Source organism: Phoca vitulina, unplaced genomic scaffold (assembly GCF_004348235.1).
Source record: "Phoca vitulina isolate PV1807 unplaced genomic scaffold, GSC_HSeal_1.0 scaffold19, whole genome shotgun sequence".
NCBI classification, from domain to species: Eukaryota; Metazoa; Chordata; class Mammalia; order Carnivora; family Phocidae; genus Phoca; species Phoca vitulina.
The window spans coordinates 26,451,223-26,479,023 of record NW_022589722.1 but is presented as its reverse complement, the minus strand read 5'-3'; the positions used below and the strand labels follow the sequence as shown (position 1 = coordinate 26,479,023).

Here is a 27,801-nt window from a genome sequence, read left to right as displayed (position 1 = left end):
TGTTTATCTGCAGGTAAATCCTCAAGGGCAACCAACTTCAGAATGTTGACACATCAGGATTTATAAAGTAGTTTTATTTACATGCAATTAAAACAATCAATGCAGTATTAGAAAAATATAGAGACGTCTAAAAGGAATATAATCATAACGCTTTTCATGCAAAAACATCTTTGTATGTATGATACAATAAAGAAATGAGTTTGACATTTTGTTCTAAAAATTTTGATCTGGGGGCAACTCGGTGGCTCAGTCAGCTAAGCATCTGATTTTGGCTCAGGTCATGATCCCAGCCTCCTGGGATCAGGCCCCGCATCGGGCTCCCTGTTCAGTGTGGAGCCTGTTTCTCCTCCTGCCCCTCCCCCTGCTTGTGTTTTCTCTCTCTCTTCTCAAATAAATAAGTAAAATCTTTATAAGTAAGTAAATAAATATCTTGATCTAGATTTTTTACGTTTTAGACATTTAGGTAACTATTATTCCTTTTAAGCTCATAAAACCTGTCAGTTGGTGACTGATAACCACCGGGATAGGCTTTACTAATGAATTGTGGAAACATAAAATTGCTTACCTGGGGGGAAATAAACTGGGGAGGCACTTGCGCCCGGAGATTAGGAGAAGAATTCAGTGGCTGCACTGGCGTGTGCATACCTCTCGATTGTGCTGTGCTATTTCCAAACAAACCATGATTGCCACCCTGTAAACATAACAGCAACAGTAAGGCTTTTTGTTAATGTAAGAAAATGCAAAAAATAAACAGTTCTGGTTTTCTATCCCTCAGAAGAATCATATCCTGTGTTCCACGGAATCACAGAATTTTATAACTGAAAAGTTCCTGGTCTTGGAATGCCTGGGAAAATTATTCAAATCAAATCATGCACATAGCACCACCACCCCTGCAGTCGGATGCACTCTATAACCAAAAGGGTTAAATTTGGTCAAATGTTAAAAAAATGCACTAATTTTTTTTTGTAATTGAAACATATAGGCAATATAATTTTTATTTCAACTACTCTCTCTTTTCTCTTTTTTTAAAAGATTGCATTTACCAAATTTATTCTCAAGTCCAATAATCTGAGCTCCATCTTGAAAGGCACCTGAGTACAAATGCAGGCTTCTTCTGAATAATAGCAAGTGTAGAACAACACTAGGACATAATGTCTCTGAATTGATTAGTTCAATCATAGAATCAGTGCCACCAAATCGTAGCCTAGCTCCATGAGAACCCTACTCCAGATCTGAACATCCTTCCCTGTCTTGGGTCTGCTTGATCCCTTCTTTGCTAGATGAGAAAATCTAAACCAAGAGTGAGATTAAAAAAAAAAAAAGAAAAGAAAAGAAAAAAGAAAAAAGAAGCAGAAAAGGGAAAAAGTGAAAAACCATTACAGGGACACCAAAAAAACCCCATTACTCACCTTTAACTTCTCATTCCAATGTATGAACATTAGTCTGGTTAAAAATAAGCTTAATTCCCTGATTTCTGGAGGACCAACTCACTGGAGCACTTCTAGACTATTCTAATCAAAGAGCTACAGGAAACTGGGCTAGATGATGGCCCTTCTGTTCTGACTTGTTTCAAGCCGAGAACAGCCCTTCAGCAAAGAACTTGACACTGTTCCCTCTGTCTGAGGACAGCTTCTACACCATCTCCACTTGGCCTCTTCAGGGCCCAGCTCAGAGGTCATCCTCATAAAGGAAGTCTTCCCCAAACCTTCTTCCTCGTTTCACATTCAAATTAACTGAGCCCACCTCTATGTTCTCAAAACACTTTAAACACTCTTTGATAGCACCCATCAGCAAGTCATATTAATTTTCCATTCTGTCTTTCCACCACCAGCTTAATACTTCCCTCTTTGTATTCCCAGAACTCAATAAAGTCCTAGTCTGTAGGATGCAAACGTCATTATCAACCAATTTCATATACTTGACAACATCCCACTGAATATCTTTAGTGAAGACAGCCGTACCACTGCTTGTACCAAGTATGTGTATTCTGAAGTCACAGAAGATGAGAAGTCACATCTTCTCCCTGGCATAGTGGGGATTCAGGTAATTTTAAAGAAGAATTCTGTAACAGCACCCGTAAGTTCTAGAACACTGAAGATATTTCAATGGCTTAATGATTCAAAATAGATTAAGGGACTGCTACCGGGAAATTAATGAACTTAAAAGCACTGAAAATAAAAATGGCTATGAACATAAAGTAGAAAAGGCAATCAAAATCTGTGTATATCTCATAAAAGAAAATCAAACATCCACCATGAATTTTAAATCTCCCCAAAGACTGTTTAAACACGAAAAGACCTTTAATTCTACAAGCTGTAATGTCTCCACTTTCCCTGTCTTACTAATCAAACTGTCACTCTAAGGTGACATGGTTTGGCTCTAATTTTTCTAAGATCGTGGGAGTTGGTAGCTTACCTACTGATCATTCTCAAGAACACAGGAAACATCTGTTTCACTGAGAATATTCTGCTAAGATCATTCTCACACTTTACTATAAAAGTAATGACCTTGTTATGAGATGCTAATTACTCATGGTTGGGTCCTTGGATGGTGGGGTTTCTGGTAGCTGAAGTTCTTTGCCAGAACCCATGTTTTAAAAAGTCCAAAACTGCTTTAAATTCCAACCTCTCTTTTGGTAAGAAATATCAGAAGGAATCTGCCTTTTTTTTGTTTTTGTAAAATCAGGCCCTATTTGCACATTCCCAGTGGACAGATGCCACCCCCACCCCACTGCCCAGAGGTTTTAGGTTTGCTTTATCAAGTGTCTCTAAAGCCGTATCAAGCCCTGTGATAGGTCTGATATGGGTAATAGTATAGACGAGTCAACAGGAGTCTATCAAAAAACACCTTCTCTCTTTTTAAATATGGAACCCTGGCACTGCTGCTCATTTTCTTGGCTCAGAAGTAGCTATTTCGCAGAGTAATAAGTTTAGTGGCAATCATACATAGTTTTTTTTAAGACTGTATTTAGAAATTAGGAAAACGGTCATCAAATGCTTATATGTATGTTAATGGCGGTTTATCTGGTTATTTCTACAGCTTTATTGTTGAATATAAGGCTTTTATGATGACCTGAGTCTTAGTATTTATTGGTGATGGCTGCCTCAACTACAGTGTTTAAAATAGAAAGGCATATAAATTAAAAACAAGGTTACCAAGCTGATTGAAATTTGTGACTTGAAAATAAAAATCTTACATTTTAATTTTTAATTATGAACTATATTAAGCCTGCATGAAAATGGCGTAGAAGAACCACGACCATATTTAGATAAAATGTGTATCCACCGGATTCACAATGGACTTTGTAGCATTCCATTTTTAGGATAAAAAAAACCCAAAGAGGAATGACTTTTTCTTAGAGTCCAGTGCCAGCTACTTTGGCTGGTCTATTATACTAAAAATCATATACTAATGGCTCTTGATAAATGTGCAATTCTGTAAGCATGTTTGTATTTATCATTAATCAAAAGTGTGAGGACTATTTTATATTTTCTATACCTCAGTCCAAAAAAAAAGAGCTGCCCCAAACCACTGATATAATTATTTCTTCTTTGTTTATATAAGCAATACATGTCTATGTCCTCTGTGGAAACATTAAGAAAAACAGTGAAATATAAAAAAAAAAAAAAAACAAGAAATTACCCATAACTCCCAAACTGGAGATAACCAACTGAACACATGGATATCATATGATCCATTTTTAAAATGTGCTACAGCAATAATTAGAAAGCATATGAAAGACCTGTGTGCAACTGAAGGATTATGGTGTGAGAGGTGTTTTATAATACCTTTTCACTTGTTTGTGAAAGTCAGCATGTGGAAACAGAATGGATACAATTAATAATTAAATGTCCTTCCATGACATCCTGAGGTGAGAGTCACAGTGACAGGTAAATGGTCACAGAACTGTGGCTAGGAAAATATCATCACTGGGGTCACTGTCACAGAGGAATTGTCTCCAAATTCCTGGTTTTCTCCTCGAGAACTACCCCGGAGCTGCTGTGGGGTGACAGAGGCCTGCCGCGCTATGTCAGGCCCGCGGAGGTGAGGGGGCCCCAGAGGCCTGCCCTGCCAGTCTCACTCCTGGTGCACGGCCCCTCCTGGGAGGACTGAGGCCCGCCCCTAGGAAACATCCAGTCTTCCCAAAACTTCATTCTCCCCTATCAAATTACCTCTCTCTGGGTAATTATTGTATTTTACACTTAAAGACACTAGATTTTAAGATGCTGTAACGCTCGAGTATTTACTACTACTAGTTTTGCTGCTATTTTCTATTTAGAAGTTTTACTAAATTGAAAGGACTTCAAAAATATCACTTGCCATTCAATCCAAGGTTAAGAATGGCAAATTTGTTGCTAAGTTAGATGACATAAAGTACCTACATACCCTCCTTAACATTTTCCTAAGCTAGTTCTTAGGAACTTAGCTTAATTTAGAACTTAGTTACCTTCTTAAATGTGAACTTATGACCAAAAATGAGAAGACAAAAGAAACAGATTTAAATAAAATCCATGTTGAGAAAATATGAAGAGAGATGGGTTCTACGGGCTAAGAGATCTAAAGCCTATACTTAGTATCATTCTGTGCATTCAGTAATCAACAAATTTCCCAAGACAGACAAATGATGCAATCAACTGCAGACCAGGGCCAAGGCGAGGCCACAGCCAAGAAGTTGTAAATTTGAGAGGCCTCCTTACTTGTCTAGCAGCGAAGTTTTGGGGGTTGAGCCCTGTGCCGATTGCTCCAAGGCTGACGTTGGGTAGTGTGGAACCAGAGGGAGACAGCTTGTAGCTGGGAGAAGGGGAGAAGGGAGAGCAGGGAGCCTCATCCCCAAGGCACCCATCTTGATTGGAGAAAGGCAAAGTCAGCTGAAAAGTAGTAGGAGTTAGCCAATCACAATGAGTGTTGGTTAGTGAAGCAACAGAATGCAAGAAGGGACAAGAGAGAAACACTAGGAACAAACAGAATTAGAGTGTATTAGCAATAAACGAGGATGGAATTTGGATCTGATAAGAGTCATCACACTTGGCCCAAGAGACACCATCTGTCATCTCAGATACGGATTTTTTCTTATCCTGTAAGTCAGTAACACGTTCTGTCCATTGCACTAGGATAAAAATTCCCAGACACTTTATTTTTATGCATCTAATATTGATTACTCTATGTGGCTGCTGAAAGAGAAGCCAGAATAAGCTTCTTGGGAATCTGTTGCTGCCTGGAACAGCATCATCAGTGGTGTCAAAAATGTGCCAGATCTAAAACTTTTGGTTTTAATTGCTTTCTGAAGATCCAGGGCTTGGCAAATCAGTATTCTGAATCAAGGAATTATTTCCTCCATCAGGAATGATAAAAATAAAAAGAACTAGGTATAAACAACTTCTTTAAATCAGGTAGTTGAGAATTTGGACAGTACACCATTGTAACTAAAAATAGGTAACTAGGGGAATGGAGAAAGAACAAAGGAACTCTCTTAGAAATAACAAAAGAGAAAGTTCTGGGCCAGCTTGACTAAGCTAGAAGGCAAGGCCTTGGGAGATCCAGATTATTTGCACAAGATCCCAAATTTAATTTCTCATTGTATAGCAGCAGAAAAAAGAATTCAGAATAAATTTGTCTCTAAAATTTCTTCTACATGTTTCGAGTGTGCATTTCCCCTACTGTAAAAAGTCAGACCATTCATTTCCCCCTTCCAAACTTCATAAAATTTCTAAACACTCAGACCTTGTTCACAATACTCACATACTAAAGACAGATGGTTCTAGCTTCTGCCTAATCACCTGTTGACATCAACTGTTTTTACATCACCACTTACATGCAGGTGATATTTGCGTTTTGCTCATTAATTAATTCAGTAATTCTATGCTTCCTCCTGGAACTGATTACCAAAAGAACAAACGGGAACCAAAGTGGTTCGCATCAATTACGGTCTTAAACAAAGGATTCGACTCACCTTCTCGAAATAAGGCCCACTATCTGTGGTTCCCATGTCTTTGGAATTAGGTGGACGGAACCCAGATCGATCCTTCCTCATGATATCATTAAAATCCCCGAGATTCATCGCTCGCTTGTCCACGTCAAATTTTTTATCTGGAAGGCTCCCTGAAAAGGAGCACAGAAGAAGTGAAAATTTCAAGAACCAATGTCTCCCTCATGACGAGGAGTTCTAGCCCCACTCTCTTCCCTGAGGTGTTGGGTGTAGACCACAAGGGATCTCGTTGGTTCAGGCTGCTGGGGACCCTCCCTGGAGCACATGTGGGTCCTTTTGTTCCTTTTAAAAAAACTCCTATCATTTGTAGCTTGTTTTCAATGGAAGACTGAAAGAGAGACTTAGGGCCAACCTGGTAAAAATCTGACTAAAAAAATATTTCCACTGGTTATTGATATGTTTGATGAATATCACTTGCTCATAAACTCAAATGTGCTCAGGGAGAAAATTTGTCTCTTGCCCTTTTAGCATCTGCTAGATAAATGGGTGGGGCTGTGAAACAGTTATTGGGGATAAAAAGGCCTCGTGATTTCCCAGGTACCATGGTTATTCCTCCTTTTCTTCACAGCTCTGGAAATTTGCTGTTATACACTGACATGATCAGTGCCCCTGGAAGCTTACTTTTTTGTTATTCTTATATTTTACAATATCATAGATCAAAGGCTATTTCCCTTATGACCCAGGACTGTTTTCCTTTCTTCCTGGTTTGATTCTTTTTAAGTTCCTCAAGGTGAGCAACGGTGTCACGGGGATGACCCCACAGACCAAGGGCTGACATGGCGTCTGCCCCACCTGCAGTGGGGGTGCTCGTCAATAATGCAACACCCCAGTGCGGACGGGACTAGCAACCTGAGGGCAGAGGATGGCAGGGCCACAGACACACTGGGTTCGGCCACACACCACAGTTTTTAACAATCTGAATTAGGTTCCAATATTTAAATATCAGGTTGTCAATGTATGTCTAAATTTCTGGCCCTGCTTGAAAACTGGAAGCTCTGACAAGGCTGAACCTTTACTCTCCAGGGCAACAACTGCTAAGGGCCGAGCAAGGCTGAGTCCTTTATCCTTTACGTGGTACACAGGCCGCCCACAGCTAACCAGTGGCCTCCAACTCCCACCTGCTTACACCTGGCACACACCATTCATTTACGTGACTTTCCTGGATCCTGCAGCCGTTTGGAGTTTTCAACCCCTACCTAGTGTCTAGGATGGTCCTTCATGTCTGCTGAGCAGCACCCATCCCAACTCAAACTGAGCAGGGATCCAACATGGCATCATTAACAACAACATATTCCATTCATATTAGTGGAGTGATACACACCTACAGACAAATCCATTTTGCTGCCTGGATTATCTTCAGTTTGACTCTGAAAAAGCAGCAACAGGGAGGGAGGATTAAAGGTTTGAATTCAAAGTCTGGATCAGAGAAAAAAAATGGCATTATTTACATGAGAGCTGTGGCGTCCTACAGGCACTATATAAGATTCTTTCGACGTGAACCTTACACTGGGATGAAGACAAGATCATTTAGGATACGACTAATTTGATTGCTGTTGGGTGTCTATATTCCTAAATTCAATTTTCACACAGAAGTAGCTTCAGTAATTCTATGGACAGAGCAATAGTTAAGTAGCTGCTTAGAGAAATAAAACCCTGCTCAAGTTCCAGTCGGTTCGGGATCAAATTCCACGAGTGTCAGCCAAATGATGACAACTTCTTCTCGTGACTTGTCAAGTCATCAAATCTGGTAATGTGCAGCCAAGTCAAGCTATTTGTCTTTTGGCAACCAGGGACGGGGTGTCCCCACGATGTTCCCAAGAGAGAAGGAAAAAAAAAGAGGAATCCTACAAGAATTCCTTATATAATTAATTACAAATACTTTCTCTAGTTATTTTGCTCTTGCTGCCGTTTTCAAAACTGTAATATTAACACTGGTACAGCAGTAGTCAGGGAAAATTATGTAAGTTTTAAGGCCTGGCTCTTTCTTCCTCTAAGCACCTAAGGAAAAGGATACAAGAACTACAAATTCAAAAGCCGTAAGCTTTAAATATTGGAGTATTTAATTAAGAATAAGCGAATAGAGGATAAATATTGCTTACTCCAAATGAGAAACATTGCTTAACCAGTTTCTAACTCTGTAATGTTGTATTCTATGTGGCAGCGGTCTTAGCATTTGTACTAAAAGTAAAAGCTGGGCTGTATTACACTTGTAAGAAAATGAAACTTACCAGCAATCCCATATTTGAAAACTGTTTGGCAAGAGGATTCATCCATGAATCATTGTTTCCTCCTTTCAGTGAGCACTACAGAAATGAAATATGTAACCTCAGAACCAAATTATTTTCTCTCACTTCGTATCTGAGTTGCATTTAAGTACTGATTGAAAATGCAGAACCAACAGTTTACCTTTTTTAACCCAAATTTCCCTCTTTAACTATGGTTATTTTGGTATTTTATCTGTTAGTCTGAAAGATTAATAAGCTTTAGATCTATCTGTGTTTTCATTCTTATTCTATTTGTCACACTGAATTAGAAGTAACCGGAAAAACATTGGTCAGCTGGGTTTTTTTTTTTTAAGATTTTATTTATTTATTTGAGAGAGAGAGAGCACAAGCAGGGGGAATGGCAGAGGGAAAGGGAGAAGCAGACTCCACACTGAGCAGGGAGTCCAGTGCAGGACTCAATCCCTGGACCCCGGGATCATGACCTGAGCTGAAGGCAGACGCTTAACCGACTGAGCCACCCAGGCGCCCAGGTCAGCTGGTGTTTTTACCTTATAAACAGAAGGAAATATCAGATCTTCTAAAATACAACGTTTGCATGCTAGTACTTTTCCTTTTACTATCTCCTTGTAACCCGGTTTGTATTAGAAGAAAAGAAAGAGTTCAATGCTAGTGCCTGTTATTTGGAAAATAAATAGGCACTAGCCTGTTAAAACAGACTATTTAAGCTGGTCATTAGTCTCTGTGTGGATACAATGAGAACTCAGCCACGCACCCTTCATCTGCTTGTTTCACAGTATAAACAACAGGGGTCCCCGTGGGAAAGAGGCCCTAGCAGAACACATCACTGATCTTATTGCAAAGGCAGGCAGGCGCTGAGTTTTTGTTTCTTTTTTTTTTTAAGATTTTATTTATTTATTTATTTATTTGAGATAGAGCTAGCATGAGCAAGAATGGGGGGAGGGGGAGAGGGAGAAGCAGGCTTCCCGCTGAGCGGAGAGCCCGATGCGGGGCTCGATCCCAGGACCCTGGGATCATGACCTGAGGTGAAGGCAGATGCCTAACCAACTGAGCCACCCAGGCGCCCCTGAATTTTTGTTTCTTAAGGGACCTAGTTTCTTCCTGAAACAGGACACCCAACATCAGCTCCCCTTTTACTTCTACGGAGAAGGCAGGTGGAACTGTGATGAGGCCTTGGTGGGGACAGGGGGTGATGGGGCTTTGTGCACTTGTACATTCTACAAATAAAAACTCTGTGTTTTGATGATATTTATTATGTCAATTTTATTATTCTTGAAAGTGAGTAAGTTCACTAACATTAAAGGTTTTAAGGTCAAGAAAGCCCTCACTGGAGGGATGGGAGAATTGGTAGTTTTTGTTTAACACAAACAGTTTCAGTTTTGCAGACGAAAAGAGTTTTGTGGCGAGATGTGGTGATGGTTGCACAACAGCGTGAATGTACTCAACGCTACTGAACTGTCTGTGCACCTAAAAATGGCTAAAATGGTAAATCTTACGTTATCTGCCTTTGATCACAATCAGTAAAAAGAAGGCCCTGGATACAAAAGGTCAGAATTGTCAGTCATGGGGCAGAAACACTGCATTCCCACTGAGCTGGATCAATTACATCTTGGGGCCACCCGAGTGGACCAGCACCTTTCCCTCACTCAATTCCGGTCAATCAGCAGTCTCCCTCGACTGTCTTTTCATTCCGTCTCACTGGGAATTTGTAAATGACAAAAACAAAGCCACAGCAAGCCAGACAACATGAGAGTACAAAGATGCTGAGAAATTTACTGAATAATTACTTCTGTGACTAGGGGGAGGAAACAGAAGTCCTTAGAAGGGAAACTGTAACTGGCTGCTTAAACAGGATGCCTCCAAAAGGAACTACCTGTGTTCTTAGGCTACTGAGTTACCGTATTCAGCACAAAATTAATATCCTGCAGCAAAGGGGATGAAGGTACAGCCCCCTTAGCCAACTGAAGACCTTCCAGGAGGGTACTTGGTATTGGAAACCAGGACAATATTCACTGTGAAATGTTTCACAGGGCAGCAAGGCTCCCATGTTGAAATTAAATATATGACTGCCCATTCTTTATTTCCATCAATTTATCTGCAGAAGGGAAAGAACGCCTCTGCTGAGAGAGTGGTTCAGGTTCAAAGACTCGTTCTAGATTGAAACCAAAGTCCTCATCAAATTACGCAGATCAAAGTAGAAACTGAGTTGCTCTAAGACAAGGAAAGTGACAATTTTATTCGTTTTTTTTTTTTTTTTTAAATTAAGAAGGCTCCATGACCAGCGTGGAGCCCAGTGTGGGGCTTAAACTCACAACCCTGAGATCAAGACCTGTGCTGAGATCAAGAGTTGGATGCTCAACCAACTGAACCACGCAGGCGCTTCGGAAAGCAACAACTTTAGAACACAACCCGGTATGGGATGTGGATAAATCAGCCGGTTGCTACAGCAAGGTTACGCACTGGCACTTCACTTTGTTGGAAGAATGGTTCTGGGTTTTGGAATTTCCTTAATCGGATAAAAACCAGTCATGCTGATCGCCACTGGAGAAGCTATCTTTCTTTGGTTTCTCTTCTATATATCATGGGGACTTACCCTAAGGACTTCCTTGGCTTTAGAATGCAAAAGCATAAAACATTTATAAAGTGTGCCTTGAAAGCTTCCAAAGAATTATTATCATATGGAAACTAAAAGTGAAAAAAATCTCCTGTCTTTGAAAATTCCACTTTGCTCACAGCAACAGCTCTGTAGTTCGAGGTTTCAAGGTCATGGGGAAGGAAGATGAGAAGTAAAGAGGAAGTAATTATTTGCTCTTGAGAAAGTATTTTCCCCCTTACTGAGGACCTCAGGGACTCCTTCCATTAGAAAATTCTCAGTTCTGCCTTCTAAGAATGAAGAAACAAGCTCAAACATTTCTAAAGTGGGCTACCTTCATTTGTTTCTTTCCTCCTTGTCCCCAGCTTGCTGAGTTGTGGGAGGAAGCACTTCCCTGAGAGCCGGCGGTGTTCCAGACTCCTCCATCATCCTCCTCTTCCCAGCTGGGATGGCGAGTTCCCGTCACTGGACCGTCACTCTCCCCCCAGCCATCTTGCATAGATTTGGAATCTTTAAGAAAAGAATGGATCAACCGTTATGTAATAGCTGTATATGACAATACCCACAATGATCAGTCCTTATGAATGCAGCATTTTAGGGTATTTGGCATCTTATCTAATCCATCTATATGGTGAGGCAAACATTCTAGCCCCTTCCACATTCGTATTACCCAGACAAAGGGAAGGTGTAAGTATAGCTTTAACTATAGAAGATCCTGAAGAAGAGAAGACATTTTTTAAACTGTGAAGGTTTCGTGATGGAAGAAGGGTGATTCTAAGGTTGGGAAAGACACGGAAAAATCCTGACAGTACTGCTGAAGTATCTCCTTGTGCCAAAGGTCTGGTTAATGTCTTCCAACAGCCATTTTGGATCTATTTCAAGTTTACAGCGTGGTATTTCCCATGATGATACAACCAATTTTACAGTGAAAATCATGATGAAATCATGGTCTTTATAAAGCTATTTCTCTGAAGTGAAGTAGATTCATAATTTTTAAAATGCAAGTTACAGACACAAGAATGAATTTCTAGGATACAGCTAAGACTGTACTTCATGGGGCGCTGTAAGAGTCATAAATGTCATACAATAAAATTGACAACAGAATTTATTATTCTTGTTCAAATTTTGAGCATACAGTATGACCACATTTTTAAATCAAAAGATAATTCCTTAAGTCTGCAGTATGGCAGAAAAGAGATGTTGGAATACTTTTTAAGAAAACGACAAACAAGTGAAAATGGGCACTTGAAACTGAATTTTTCAACTGAGGAACACCCAATGAGACATTCCATAGCATCGGTTTACAAAGTTTTGCAAATTACTGTGACTACACATTGCCAGTTGGATCAAGGATAGCTTAGACTTTCAATGATTATGAATAAGTGTGACATGCTTTGTATAAAACACTCAAATGAAGAAATCTTTGTTGGGTTCAAGAAACCTTATGTGTTCCTATGTGGGTGGAAGTATGAGAGGAGAGACAAAGGGACGAGGAAGAAACAGAAGGATAAAGTCACTGAGTAGCAGAGACTGTGTTCCACAGTAAAAGCCAGGAAAGTCTTTTTAAAAACTATACTAACAAAGGGGCAGAAATGCAAAAGAGAGATGGTGAGCAATATTTAAGTTACTGGCAAAAAAAGCACCACGTCAACATTTCAATTCTGGCCAGATACTAAACCGAACATAAAAGAAAATCAACAAAATTAACTTCTGACTTCTAGACTGTAAACATGTTAACATATGCACAGCTAAGTCACTGCCATTTGGTACTGATCATTTATCAAAGGTTCACGGTCCTCAGTCTCACTGAAACAACAGTTTAAACATTAGAACACCCCACCAAAATGTCTGGCCCCCAAATTAATGGAGACTCCCTCACAAATAATGCTGTACACTTACTAGGTTTCATGGCATTTGGAGCGTTGGAGGGTGCGTTCCCCCAGCCTGTGGTCGATGCTCCTGTGTCATCCATTTCACCCCACCCAGGACTGCTTTCGTTTGGCTCACCCCAAGCTGAAGTACCATTATCTGGAGCAGGTGGTGTGCTTTTGCTCCAGACTGCAAAGAAAGAAAACGGCTCTCTAAGAATGATCTGTTAAAGGAAACATCCTAACATCCAGGGAGCGGATATGGGGTGGGGGTGAAGGTAGGAGGAACAGGCAATCCTCTATTCTGTTGCCAGAAATACGAATGGGTTCCACCCTCATGGAGGCAAATGGCATTGTCACTTTAACTTTTGGCCCAGCAATTCCACTGCCAGGGAATTATACCATAGATATACTTGTAAAGTACATAAAATTACATGTACAACAATGCTCACCGTATCACTGTTGGAGGCCATTTGGAAGCGACCTAAGTATCTATCAAAAAGGGACTGGTTAGGCCAATTGTGTCACCCATGAAATAAATACTGTACACAAAGCAAATAAAAGAGAAAAATGTATGTGCTAACATGGAAAGTTTTAAAGTATGATGAAAAAAGCAAGGTGAAGAACAGTGTATACAGTACAATCCCTTCTGTGTAAAAGCTGTAAAGGATAGATATATTTAGCTATAGGTATGAACAAAATTTTTGAATGAGACACAAAACTCTAAGGGATTACCTGTGGGAAGAGACCCTAGGGGCTAAGATTCTTTTATTTATTATATTTTGCTTTTCTGTACAGTTTGAAGGTTTTTACTATATGGATAATAAATTTTTTTCACATGTTAGCAGGTTTTATGCTGGACAGGGAATTAATGAGCAATCTTTATTTCCTTCTTCATTCTTTTCAATATTTGAGGGGGAAAAAAAAGAACCAGTTAAAAGCAATCATTTTCTAAGTGGCCATAACTGCATTCACTCAACAGTATGCTTACTTGAGGAGTGGAAAACTAAATATTAATTCTACCTTAAAAACAAAACCAAAAACCCCACCTGAACAGTGCATCCCCTTAATTTGTTGAATTATATGCTTTATGGGGACATTCAAGTTGACGATGCCAAAGATGGTATTACTAGCACTACTTTTAATTTACCAGGTATGGGGTTTCTATTCAAATAGAGCAAGAAGAAAGTTTAATTCTGGGCAAGTGACTATCATGAGAGAACACTTTCTTACATGAAGTACTCCACTTCCAGAGGTGATCATTAAAAGTCATCTGGAAAGTGACTGAAACCTTCCAGATCCCAGCTGCGCTACAGCATTGCAATGGCCCCTTCGAGAACACCACAGAATACTTCCCTTCGCTGGGGAAGGAGAAACACAGAGGATATATCCACGGGTAGAGACTGAATGGAAATCAGGTCTATTTCTGCTACTATTTTAATTCTTCATTTTTAAATCTGGGGCATAGTTTGTTTAGCAAGATATGTTCTTTGGATTCTACAAGACCAATACAATTACAAAAAAAAAAACCCCAAAAACCACAAACTTCGGGAGACTACCACAGGGATGCCATCTTATTCCTTTTGCCAAGAAAGAACATTAAAATGTACCACCAGCATCTGTTATCACTATCATTTTATAAAAAGAGAGCTTCTGTTAACAGTAGAGTAGGTTAATGTACAAAGATTTCCAGAACAAAGCCAAGTTGAATAAATGCAGCTTAATAAAAATGCCCTGGTTTAGGATTTTTCTTTATCAAACCCACAAGAAGCAGCCATTGCCTACCTGATGCTGATTTACTGGTCATGGGGGTAGGCAGGTTTGGTTCTCGAGGTGCTGGGCCCCCTTGGGAATTCTTATCCCACAGATTCACATTCTTGTAGTTGTAACTGTTGGGGTCTCCCCACGCCGAAGTGCCATCATCGATGTCCATTTTCCGACTAATTGACTGGGGGGATGGCTCTTCCCAACCGCTGGGTTCCTCATCCTTAGGGGTTACTGGCTGTGGCCCGCTGCTCCAGTTGGAATTGGAAGGTCGTCCGTTGCCTGGAGGTGGTGGGGGTGGGCCTCCCCAGGAACCAGAAGCCTCTGGCGGTGGTGGTTGTGGCTGCTGTGGCTGCTGCTGTTGGTGCTGTTTATTCCAGGAACTGGGCTGTCTGCCGGTCTCAGTCCACGCTGGTGACCTTTTGCAATCTTCCCACCCGCCTTTGGAAGCTAGGCTTGCATTCCCACTGTTCCCCCAAGTTCCAATTTCATTCTGCCCTCCTTCACCCCACCCAGACACAGGTTTACTTGCAGAACTTTCCCAACTGCTGTTTTTCGCTTGATCAACTTCCTCTCCCCAACCATTCTTCCCAGAAGTCCATCCTTGATTGGGCTGGCGTCCCCCTCCCCACCCCTGATCCTTGCTGGAGTTCTCATTCCAAGAGGAAGAAGTCTTTTCATCTGGTCGTGTGCCTCCCCAGTTGGAAGAGTTGTTCTTGTAGTCATTCCAGCCTCCTGTGTTCTTGGGGTCTTTCCACTCTGTAGAGGCTGAGAGCTCCCCCCATCCAGACTTCATTTGATTGCTTTGGCTGGGTGCGTCTCCCCAGCCCCCTGAGTTCTTGGTCTGTGTGGCAGCGCTCTCCCACCCCTCAGTTCCTTTGTCAGATTTCCCCTCAGGCCTTGGCACCTCTTCAATATCCCACACTGTGTCCTGCTTAATTTGAGTTTGGCCCCAGCCAGTGTTTGAGAGCACCCTGGGGTCCAAATCAGTTCGGCTCAAAAGAGTCTGTAAGACAGCCTGACAATCAGGATGTGTGGGCCGGTATGACCGACGGCCAGAATTATGACTGTCACTACTTCCTGCTTTGTGGTTGCTTCCAGTGCTTTGACCTCCAACTTCACTTCCTGTGGAGCTGGAAGATCTTCCCCAACAGGGAGCCTGGGCATTGCCTTGGTTTTCAGGGAGGGGGTGGCCCTTTTGATTGTCCCATGCTCCAGTGCTAGAATTTGGTTGGTTTGGACCACTCCATTCTCCAATTTTCAACTCATCAGACCCAGTCGGCTGTTTCCATTCTCCCTGAGAGACCCCAGATGTCATTTTGTTCCCTTCACCCCATTTGTTGTCATTAGAGTCCTGAGGGCCAAAGTTCCAGGACCCACCCGTAGACCTGTTATTGTCCCAAGAGTCATTTTTTGACCCAGATGATTTCTGAACAGAAGCTCCTTTCCAGGAGTCCTCTCTATCCTTTCCATTGTTCCCATTGTTTCCAGAATTGCTTTGTCCAGAGGCTGTGTCAGTTCCAGAAGGCCCCCTAGCTGCACCCCAAGATCCAACACTCCCAGTCTTTCGATCTCCAGTGCTTTGTGAAGGGGCATCAGTGCTCCTGGAGGCGTTCCCCAAGCCCATTCCAAAGGGCATTCCCTTATTCTCCATGGGGTTTGGTGAACTTAAGTTCAAGGAGTTAGTGTTTCCATTTTTTGGTCCATCAGTGTTATGAATTTGAGCCTGTTCTCTGCCAGAGACAACAAAATTAACACCCGCATTTTCCATCTTTGACTGCTGTTCCCTGGATGCCTGACCTACTGTGCTAACCTGTGCACTGGAATTACTAGTATCCGTTTCCAGTGCCCCTTTCCTAGAATTTCCTTCTTGGACCAGCGCTGGCCAGGCAGATGGGTTGCTATTTGGGTTAAAGTTGCTGAAGCCAGAGCCAGGTCCAATTCTATCCTGACCACTCACATTCCTCCAATTTCCTAGTCCATTGTTGCTCTCTGTAGTAGAGTTGGAAGATTGAACAGATTTAGTCTTAGGGTCAGATTTCCAGACCCCAAGATTACATTCGTTCCCAGAACTTGCAGACTGGCACTGGCTCCCTTTTCCTTTGTTACTAGTGGTGCTTCCTGGCAGAGTGCTCTTCTCAGAGCCAGGGTTCGAGGCACTGTTGTTATCGGTGGTGTTTTCGGAAGAAGACTCAGTGTCTTTGCTGGCAATACAAGGCCACTCTTCCATGTCAGACCCGTCTACAATCACCTTGTCCCGGATGTGAACTGGGTTGGGGGAGGCGCCGTTGTTGGAGGAGGCTCCCGGGCCCCAAGTGGGATTTGCATAATTTGAAGCAGCAGCACCTCCAAGGCTTGACTCTGGGAAAGAGATGATCGGATCAATCACAGCTACACACGCATGCGCTACTAACACCTCAAGCTCAAACTGCCCCTAAGGGAGCTCATCACGTTGCCCCACAAACTAACTTCTCTACCCAGCTGCCCTTCTTGGTTAACTGTGCCACACCTGCTCTAGTCATCTCTTCTCTCTCATTCCGCTGGGGTGGCGTACTGCTAAGTGTAAATCCACAACATTTCTCAAAGCTGTCCCCTTGTCATTCCTATTGACAGAGAAGGGCCTTCTTATATCTTGAGACAATGCAGTAACATGCTGAACCTGCTTTCTATTTCCAATATACTCTAAACATTCCTGGCTAGGGTAATTGTTCTGAAGCACCCCTTCAGTTAGATCACCGGTGTATGGGAAGCTTCCAACAGTTTCTTCGTGCACAAGAACAAAGCTAAACTTTGGCCTGGAGTTTGATCAAGATGCTGCACAACTGGGGCGCCCGGGTGGCTCAGTCGTTAGGCGTCTGCCTTCGGCTCAGGTCATGGTCCCGGGGTCCTGGGATCGAGCCCCGCATCGGGCTCCCTGCTCAGCGGGGAGCCTGCTTCTCCCTCTCCCACTCCCCCTGCTTGTGTTCCCTCTCTCCTGTCTCTCTCTCTCTCTGTCAAATAAATAAATAAAATCTTTAAAAAAAAAAAAAAAAAAGATGCTGCACAACCTGGGACCAACTGACTTTTCTAGTCTTATCTTGCACTACTTTCTACGTGGATGCCACACTCCTCGACAGTCCATGACTTGTGCCTTCTCGCCCTGGCACTATTCCACACTGGCAGCTACTGGCTTCCCTTCCTGGATTCATATACTGAAATTGGTCCATCTTTCTGGGCCTAGTTCAAGTGCCGTTTCTTCTATGAGGGTTTTTGGTTTTGTTTTGTTTTTGTTTTTTTTATTTTTTATTTTTTATTTTTTTAAGATTTTATTTATTTATTTGAGAGAGAGAGAATGAGAGAGAGCGAGTACATGAGAGGGGGGAGGGTCAGAGGGAGAAGCAGACTCCCCGCTGAGCAGGGAGCCCGATGCGGGACTCGATCCAGGGACTCCAGGATCATGACCTGAGCCGAAGGCAGTCGCCCAACCAACTGAGCCACCCAGGCGCCCCTGTTTTTGTTTTTTTAGTTCATCACCTGAAAATAACCCTTCCCTGTCTGGAGCCATTTTGCTCAGTGCTGTGGTACTGTGTTCACATCTACCTTCTCCCACATTAGCACCAGAGACTCCCCCAGGAGCTCCCCCTCTTAGGCAGAGACCCTATCTTGCTAATGTTTGAATTCCTCATAGTGGCCAGTGCGTGGCTGCTCAGTAAGCATCTGATGAATGATGAATGCCCACCCAGCTAGATGCTGGGGCAGACGAGCATGAATCAGTCTGTATGCCCAAGGAACTCAGTCTTATAAATTAGTCTGGCTCAGCACATATTTTGGTGGAATTTGTCATATTTAGTGGGAAGAAAAATGACATGTTTTAACCCAGTAATTTCTTCTAAACTTGTTTTAGTTATTTTAACCAAGAAGCTTTAAATCAATATAAGGTTGAAAAAATATTACATAGAGCCATGTTAATAGGAAAGCAGAGAATCTCCAGCTCTTGAGATTTAGGGGTCTCCTTGGTTTTAAGAATGCAAATGAGAGAGTACTCACACTGGACTCATGTCTACATCCAGGCTGGCAAGATTTGCCTGCAGAAACACCCGATGTGACCACCCCTCACATACTTCCTTTTGCAACTGCTTATGAGGGGCCACAAGAAGGAAGGGCCATAAGGCTTTTTCCTGCCTACTTTGGGCCTGACCTGACGGCCACCACAGAAAAGTCTGCATAAAGCTTGTGTAACCGTGAGGTTTCTTTCCATCTTTACTCTGCACAAGAGACAGTGATAGAATTTTCTAAGGCAATTCTATGTTCAAACTCAGAACTAGAATAAAGCATGCTCAGTTAACAATAACCAATTCATTGTTCTTGCCAAGGCTTGATGATGTTCAAGCTCTGAATTTTAGTATAGCCTCAAAAAACATTTTAAGAGCTAAGGGGAAATCTGTTAAAAGCTTTAAAAAAAGGGGGGGGGTGATGTTTGGAGGTTCTTAGCTGTTAGCTGATTTAGTATTCATCTTTAAAAACTCTCAAAACTCGTAGAGCCTTTCTGCTGAAGATTCCTTATATCTACATCCAGTTTTGTTTTGTTTTATTTTTTTAAGTAGGCTCTGTACCCAGTGTGGGGCTCGAACTTACGACGCCAAGATCAAGAGTTGTACACTCTGCTGACTAAGCCAGCCAGGTGCCCCTACATACAGTTTTTAACAAAGCTCAAAATCCTCTGAAGAAACAATGATTTTAAAAATCTAATAAAAAACTATAGAATGATATTATTTGATATCTCCCCCCCGACCAAGATTCTACACAGTAATCTAAGAGACGGCTGTCTCTAGACCCACAGCGTTCTGAGAGCATAAACACAGGCAGGTAAGCAGAACAAGCCTGTGCACTAGTCTCACCTCCAACCGCAGCCGGAGCACATGCTGGTGCTGACGGCTGGACCTAGGGAGGCTCGAGGTTATAATGTGCTTGTCTGAGAAGGAGAAAAGGTCCCAAACGGCGATGACCAACAGCAGCCGCATTAGCCTCTCATGCCAAGAGCACACGCTGGACGCTAGCACCCAGTTCCAGAAGAGAGGTGCTGGTACGCGTTTCCTACCGGGATCCTCTCCCTGTCTTCTGAGTGACCCCGAGAGTCTAGCTAATGAAGGGTTTGGTGGTCTCTATACCGGGCAACACAGAAGAAGCGCTCGCTCTCTTCCAAGCTGCCGCGGAATCCACTCCCGACACGGATTCCTCACCTGGTGCAGTCCCACCGTCCCCCTGCAGCAGCGTTCCTGTCACTTGTGCGTTGTTTGAGTTTGCTCCAGGTGCTGTGGAGGGAGGAGGCCCTGCCCCACCCCCGAGGAGCATGCAGGACGGCGGAGGGGGCTGCCCACGTTTTAGTAACACTTTGTGGTCCTGCTGGCAACGGAATCGCGGCGGCACCTCCCGAGGCATGTAGCGGGCGGCGCTTGGCGGTTGTCCGTTCGGCACTGCCACCCTTTTGGCATTGTTGCCACCATTGACTGGTGGCGATGGAGAGCTGCCAATTGGGCTGGCGGCCGTTGGTTGGCTTAAACTTGGTTTCGTCACTTCGGGCACTGAAAGAGAGAGATTGGGAAACAGCCTTTGAAATCAAATACATTTTTCTAAAAGTTGTTTTTAAGAAAGCTTACATGAGACCAATTCCCATAAGACAACTCTTCTTCCATCCTACTGTGGATGGACGTGGTCCTTCTAAGCTCCCGTGCATCTTCAGTTTCCTGGAGGTATGGCAGAGGTGCGGAGTGATGGTGATGAGGGCTCAAAGACAGCCAGACCACAGAATTCCATTCCATTGATTAAGGGGGAGGGGAAGCAATCACCATCAACTCCCCTATATCCCTGAAGGGCTGCCCAGCAAGTCTGAGGGTACATATGGGCCCCAGGCAAAGCCCTTGGTAAAGGTTCAAGGCTCTCAACCAGATTGCCCTTGCCCCTTTATCCACCTTCTTAAAGACCTACCTCGGAGAAACTTTTCTTGAAGTCCCTGGACTAGGTAGGCAAAGCACCTTCGTTTGTGCTCCTGGAACACACTGTCCATCTTTCTTTACCATGAATTGATCATATTATATTGAAATTCTCATTTACAAGCTCCTCACCCAAGAGTCCCTCAAGGGTAAGGACCCACCTTTCTTTCATCTTTTTTTTTTAGGGCCTGGCACAGAGTAGACCCCCATAGGAAACCTCAGCCCTGGAGAATTACAAAATCAACTAGGTTTTGGTTTTTACAGCTACCTGAACTCAAACACTCTTGCTTCGCACTCTGTGTAAATAATTAGAAACATTATGAACTCTTTTGCTCATGTCAAAAAAATTTTAAGGGTACCTTGTGTATTTATTCCAACTCTTTATTTAAAATAAAAATTTCAGGGGCACCTGGGTGGCTTAGTTGGTTTAGCATCTGACTCTTGATTTCAGCTCAGCTCATGATCTCAGAGTTGTGAGATCAAGTCCCGCATTGGGCTCCGCACTGGGCATGGAGACTAAGATTAAGATTACTTTCTCTGTCTCTCTCTCTCTCTCTCCCTCTGCCCCTCCTTTCTCTCTCTCTTGCTCTAATAAAGAAAAAAAAAAAGTAAAATGAAATAAAAATTTCAAATAAAGTTAAATAAAAATTTCAAAATGTAGGTATTTTTCCTACTTATTTTAAAGAATTTAATGTTTTACTTTTAAAAATGGCAAATAGGAAGTCTGAAACGTGCCGGATGACCGTAAAGATATACTCTCCAGGACCCTTTGGTTTTCCCCTCAACCCTACAGGGAATGTTCTTCTGCACCTCCTTTGCTTCATCCTACCAAAAGACTGCCACCCTTTCTAAGAAAATCTACCTGGCAAATAGAGGCTGGCAATGTTACAGAAACAACCATTGAGCCTGGTAATTCAGATGATTCTGAGGCCCAAATCCCTGACATCCAGAGGAATGTTTGGGCCAGCTCTGGTGGCGGTACTGCTCTGACTGCTGAAATGATGCTAGGCCAGCATGTTGCTCGTTGAACTGGCTCCTTTATGGAGAGAGAGACATCATCAGAAATCAGGGGGCCCAATCTACTCCCACTGGACATTGATGAGCATTGTGAATAACAAGAACAAAGAGTAGGAGCCTGAAGTCACTTCAAGGCAACCCCTGGTCTAATCTTAGCCAATCATGAGGCAGTCCTGCGTCTCCCAGTAAGGAAGGGAGGTCAGAGGATCTACAACCTCTGAGTAGGATAAACCTATCTCTTGAGAAAATAAGTTGGTCATTGTCTGATATTATCAGTATATAGGCTCTGCATGACCTATAACAGCCGATAGATAAAAATAACTGATAAATGAAGATGAATTATTCAGTGATTCATTTTTTATCTGTGCCCGTAAGATTCCCATAGCAGATGGCATTCCCAATCCCCTTTCCTCTTATTATGAGAATAAACAAGAAGCTGGCAAGGGCTGGGAGGAGTCTTCCCAATTGGTTTTTAGGATGGAAGGAGCTATGCTTCTGTGAGGCTGCCTTGACTCATTTCCCTGAAATAGAGTAAGACATAGTACGAGCATCCTACAGCACTGAGCTCTGAACATCAGTTCGACTAACTTTACAACATTCACAGCACAACCAAAGAAACTTGGTGGGTATCCTATATTGTGTAAGATTCCTTACAAAAGTGCCTCAGAGCATTTTCCCACCACGTCAGAGATAAAAGGGATCGTAAATAATAAAGTCATTATGAAATCAGACCACCTTTCAACCACTTTCCTTCCAATATGGTGCTCTATTCTGGGAGATTCGTCATTCAAAACTCCAGGACACAGAAAAAGCCTGAGGTACATGTTAGGAGAAACTATGTTTTAGAACTTGAATGAAATCTTACTCAATTTTTTTCTTACACCTTTCTGTGATTTCAAGAATTTTAAGCATTCAAAGGCAAATCAGAACTCTAGACACTGGGTACCTGGGTGGCTCAGTCAGTTGAGTGTCTGCCTTTGGCTTGAGTCATGATTCCAAGGTCCTGGGATTGAGTCCCACGTTGGGCTCCCCGCTCAGCAGGGAGTCTGCTTCTCCCTCTCCCTCTGCCCCTCCCCACTGCTTGTGCGCTCTCTCTCTCAAATAAATAAATAAAATCTTAAAAAAAAAAAAAAGAACTCTAGACACTAACTGGAGAGCAATGTGGCTGTTAGGCAGGACATCTGATCCAACCTGCTTCCCGAAGTCCAAACTTGAGACTCCCAGAGTCAGTGCGTGCCTCACAGCATGCTCCAGAACGTCAGGTGCTAACAGAGGAGAGGGGAATTAAGATAGAGTAGGAATTACTTTTACCCTCTCATTTCTATTCTGCACCTTAATGATTTGTAGGGCAAATCTTTCTAAAAATGAGCTGCTCAAAATGAGGGCATACTTCCTTATTTTCCATAGAAAAGGTCTGTGGCTTAAACATGACCTCTGTATCAAAGGGAAATACAGACATTGTGAAAAATGCTGGGTATCCGATTTTCTAATTTCCTTTCATTGACTTCCAGGAACTAATGACTGAATCTTTTTCCTTTCCCCATCACCGTTATTCTCATCTTATAGTTTGAACTTCTAAATTACCTCTATTTCTGAAAATCTTCAATAAAATGCTACTTTTGCAGATGTAAGTATTTTTTTTTTTAGAAATATTTATTTATTGGGGTGCCTGGGTGGCTCAGTCGTTAAGCATCTGCCTTCGGATCAGGTCATGATCTTGGGGTCCTGGGATTGAGCCCCGCATCGGGCTCCCCGCTCCACGGGAAGCCTGCTTCTCCTTCTCCTACTCCCCCTGCTTGTGTTCCCTCTCTCGCTGTGTCTCTGTCAAATAAATAAATAAAATCTTAAAAAAAAAAAAGAAAAGAAATATTTATTTATTTGTGAGAGAGAGAGAGCATGCACGAGCTGGGGGGGGAGGGGCAGAGGGAGAAGCAGGCTCCCCGCTGAGCAGGGAGCCTGACTCTGGGCTAGATCCCAGGACCATGAGATCATGAGCTGAGCCAAAGTCAGATGCTTAATGGACTGAGCCACCCAGGCACCCCTCAGATGAAAGTATTCTTTAAGAAAACCCTCAAACAGGCAGGACCAATACAAACTACTATTTTCTTTAAATATCTTGATAGTACGAACATTAAAAAAAACTTCTAGAAATGTTTTAAAAGTAGTTAAAATACATAAAAAAGACACTGTTTTCGGCTGAAAATCTCTTGGTGAGTAATCATCAGTTACAATGCAATACCAAAAACTCTCAAAGAACTGGGAACACACAGACAGTGGCCACCATGCACTGAAGAACTCTCAGTACCCTCTAAGCTCTGTCTCCATTTCTTTACCTTCTACTCACTTCTCAAACTCAATGCACCCTGGCTTCTGCCCTGAACATCGCCCTGGAAACCCGTCTCCTCATCCAACAACTAGTGATCTTCATTGCCAGTCTAATGAACACTCGTCGCATCCTTCCTTCTTTGACTTTTCTGCAACTTCTGACACTACTGGCCATTTCCTCCCTGTTTCCGTGAGAGCTGCTGAGACCCACACCGGCCAGCTCTTCAGCTCTTCCTTTCTCTCTTCCTTTGTGGGTTCTCATACTCTCGGTCAGGGGTCAGCAAACGTTTTCTGTAATGGGCCAGACAGTAAATATTTTAGGCTTTTGCTGGCCCTACAGTCTTTGTCATGATGACTCCACTGTTCACATGTAGGCAAAAGCAGCCACATACAATGTATAAACGAATGAGTATGGCTGTGTTCCATACAACTTCACTTACTGCACTAAAATATAAATTTCATATCATTTTCACCGTCAGAAAATAGTTTTTATATTTTTTTCTAACCATTGAAAAAAATGTAAACAGACATTCCTAGCTCATGGGCAGTACAAAACCAGGAGGGGAGTCAGATTTGCCCGGAGGGTTATAGCTGGCTACCCCCTAATCAGAGTCGTAAGATGGCAGTTGAATTTGGTCATGAGTTGTGTCTTTTTTATTAAAGATTTTATTTATTTATTTATTTGAGAGAGAGCACGAGCAGGGGGAGTAGCAGAGGGAGAGGGAGAAGCAGATTCCCCACTGGGCAGGGAGCCTGATGCGGACTCAATCCCAGGGCCCTGGGATCATGACCCGAGCGGAAGGCAGATGCTTAATTGACTGAGCCACCCAGGCGCCCATGAGTTGTGTCTTTAAAAAGAAAAAAAAACCTGAACATGAACGTGGGGCCCACACTCTTCCCACATTTAAGTTACTTGAGTACAAGTTCCCCCATGTTCACACTTTAACATTTATATGCAAGTGTTTCCCAAATCACTACCTCCAACTCAGACCTCTTTCACCCTTCTCTTCAGCCCTCCAACTTGTTCCCCAGCTCCCATTATCTCTTAGATCAAGGAATAGAGTCATCACCCAACCATCTTCTCAAGGAGGGAAACCGGAAGGTGTCTCAGACTTTGCTCTTTCCCTGCATATCATTATCCAATCATCATTATATCCCAACGAACCAAAGCATCTCTCCGATGCCTTCCTTCCTCCACCACCACCACTGTTTCTAACCAGGTTCAAGTCCTCACTACCTCCCACCCGGACTTTTCTATGCCCATCTATCTGAACCATATGTCATTATACCTCACATTCATTCACTCTCCAGAGGTAGCCAGCTCCATCTCTGAACAAATGGCTCCCACCAGTGTTAAAATACACAGGTGTTTCTACAAGGCGTGACGCATACTGTAAGTAGTTTAGTTTGTAAACTACTTACTTGGGTGGGAAAATCCACTTCAAATCTTAATAAGTAGACTCAAGGTTATCCCAACCACCAACATGCATTTACTAAATATGCCTTCTGGGGTAGACTCAGAAGACAGAGTTGTGGCCAATGGACCACAATGGTCTGTCATCCCAGGTATGCTGATGGGAAGGTGCTGTCCCTCAGCTGTGTCCCAGGTGGGGTAAAGGTCATGAACTGCTACTGTGGATGACAGTATCTAAAAATTTCAACTTATCTTGAGCTGGAAGCTTTTCCCCGTTGCTTTGCCTCTCACCATCAGTACTTTTGCTATGAGAATAAGTCTCACTGAACAAAACACCTGACAGACATTTACCAGGAGATGCTAAGTGTCAGACACCAGGACCCCTCACATCTCTGAAGACCGTTACCTGAGCTTCCTCAGGTGGGAAGCCTTCCACTGAGGGCTAAGCATCTTCATGTGTTTAACCCTTCTGAAGGCGACACGGGCTCAAATTCATTGACCAATCTCGCCCAAACCCCACAGGCTCCACAGAAGTTGATTTCTGTCTCTACCCAGTGTGGTACCTATTATAGGAATTGCAAATGCCTTCCTAGATACTGTATTTCTACAAATGGCACTTAAGGTCATGTCAGTCATTTTTTTTCCCCAAGATTTTATTTGAGAGAGAGAGAGAGGGAGAGTGTGTATGCACAAGTCGGGGCAGGGGCAGAGGCAGAGGAAGAGGGAGAATCTCAAGAAGATTCTGCGCTGAACACGGAGCCCAACATGGGACTGGATCTCACGACCCTAAGATCATGACCTGGGTCAAACCAAGAGACAGAGGCTTAACCGACTGAGCCACCCAGACGTCCCAGGTCATGTCAGTTTCTATAAATCAGTCATTTCATACTGATAACTACACCATCAAGCCAACCATGACCTTAACATCTTTTTAACAAGGCAAAATTGCTATGTCCAAACTCCTCCATTGCACAGTCTTTTTAGTCCTGATCTTTTTTTCCTCTTCTTTTCTTTCTTTTTTTTAAAGTAGGCTATAGGCCCAGTGTGGAGCCCAATGCAGGGCTTGAAGTCATGACCCTGAGATCCAGACGTGAGCTGAGATCAAGAGTCGGACGCTTTTTTTTTTCTTTTTTAATGTTACCAAGAGACTAGATTTTAATTGTTTCCACCATAAAAAAGAAATGACAGTTAGGTAATGTGATGTGATGTGGTAGCTAATGTTATTGTGGTAATCATATTGCCATATATGAATGTATCAAATCAAAACACTGTACACCTTAAACTTACACAATTGACACTCATGTCAATTATATCTCAATATAAGTAAATTAAAAAAGAAGAAAATTAATTACAAGCAAAAGAAAAAAGAAAAGAAAAACTTTGTCAGCTTTTCCAGATATTTTGCTATAGGGTTCAGAATTTTTTTTTTTTAAAGATTTTATTTATTTATTTGAGAGCGAGCGAGTGAGGGAGAGAGCATGTGCTGGGGGAGAGGCAGATGGAGAGGGAGAGGTGGACTCCCCGATGAGCAGGGAGTCTGACCTGGGGCTCAATCCCAGGACCCTGGGATCATGACCTGAGCCGAAGGCAGACACTTATCCGACCAAGCCACCCAGGCGCCCCTAGGGTTCAAAATTTCTTATCTTTTAAAACTCTCTAAGCAAATATTCCTCTTTTTATCTGGAATTTTTCTCCTTCTCAAAATAACCACCAGAGTTCTCATCAGATAATTCTTCCTTAGTCTTCTATAGACTTATTTGTGATAGGCAACATTTGTCTTCTTAGATGAATAAAACAAATTGAGACATGTCATTACTCCACTACATTTTTTAAAAGAATGAAATCTATTTTCTCTTTTTGATTTTTACACGATAGGCGACTGTTAATATTCTAAGGATAATACTTACTACTTAAAAAATAAAACACTGTCAAAATAATGAAGACAATTTAGAGATCTCTTTCCACAGGATATTGCAGAACAAAAACAAACAACCAAACAGATTTTTATAAAAGAAGATAGGACGTGAAATGATGAAGATAATCCCAGGGTCTTAAAAAACACAAGGTTGGAGAGGAGGGAAGAGTCGGGACGCTTAACCGACTAGCCACCCAGGCACGCCTTTTTCGTCCTGACCTTACCCTTCATCCTGTTATATCTGGTCTATTACATCAATCCCACAGACTCTTTCGATTCTAAGTCCAATATCCAATGAAGTGCGACATCAGCTTCTACCTTAAGTGCTTCATATTGTCTGCTACTGGGCCGCAGGCCCGCCTCTAGGCCATGTCTTCACAGAACCTCCACCTGAAATCTTACCCTGTTCTCCAGAATTCTTTTTTTTAAATAATGGAAGATAAAGACAGAACATATAAATCAATCTATTTTTTTTTTCTGAAATACAGATAAATCTTACTTCAGTCCTCTGTACAAACAGAGACTTGGCACCAACAGACTTTTTTCTTATAGGGTCTATTGGGAACAGAGAGGCAGAGTTATGGGGAGACTGCCTAAGGAAGGCACCATCTTTGGAAGAGGAACAGGACCCAGAAACATCAGCTGAGGGAAGAGAAGAAAGGGATTTAGAGTGCCCAGACAGGCTCTTGGGAACAAAGATAAAAATG

At 42.5% G+C, this 27,801-nt stretch overlaps 1 protein-coding gene across 8 annotated transcripts in view; it reads right to left on the bottom strand.

Moving 5' to 3' along the window:
* Nucleotides 1-27,801, bottom strand: part of TNRC6B (trinucleotide repeat containing adaptor 6B) — a 248,772-nt gene that overhangs the window by 39,963 nt on the left and 181,008 nt on the right. For 7 of the 8 annotated variants that reach the window (XM_032416409.1, XM_032416416.1, XM_032416412.1 and 4 more), the window contains 9 exons: nucleotides 19,674-20,015; nucleotides 14,476-16,815; nucleotides 12,722-12,880; nucleotides 11,157-11,332; nucleotides 8,215-8,289; nucleotides 7,308-7,353; nucleotides 5,951-6,099; nucleotides 4,698-4,868; nucleotides 566-691 (listed from right to left, as the gene is read on the bottom strand). In XM_032416409.1, coding sequence (XP_032272300.1) covers nucleotides 566-691; nucleotides 4,698-4,868; nucleotides 5,951-6,099; nucleotides 7,308-7,353; nucleotides 8,215-8,289; nucleotides 11,157-11,332; nucleotides 12,722-12,880; nucleotides 14,476-16,815; nucleotides 19,674-20,015 — 3,584 coding nt within the window. The remainder of the gene's footprint in view (nucleotides 1-565; nucleotides 692-4,697; nucleotides 4,869-5,950; nucleotides 6,100-7,307; nucleotides 7,354-8,214; nucleotides 8,290-11,156; nucleotides 11,333-12,721; nucleotides 12,881-14,475; nucleotides 16,816-19,673; nucleotides 20,016-27,801) is intronic. The other variant, XM_032416415.1, reaches the window with a different exon arrangement.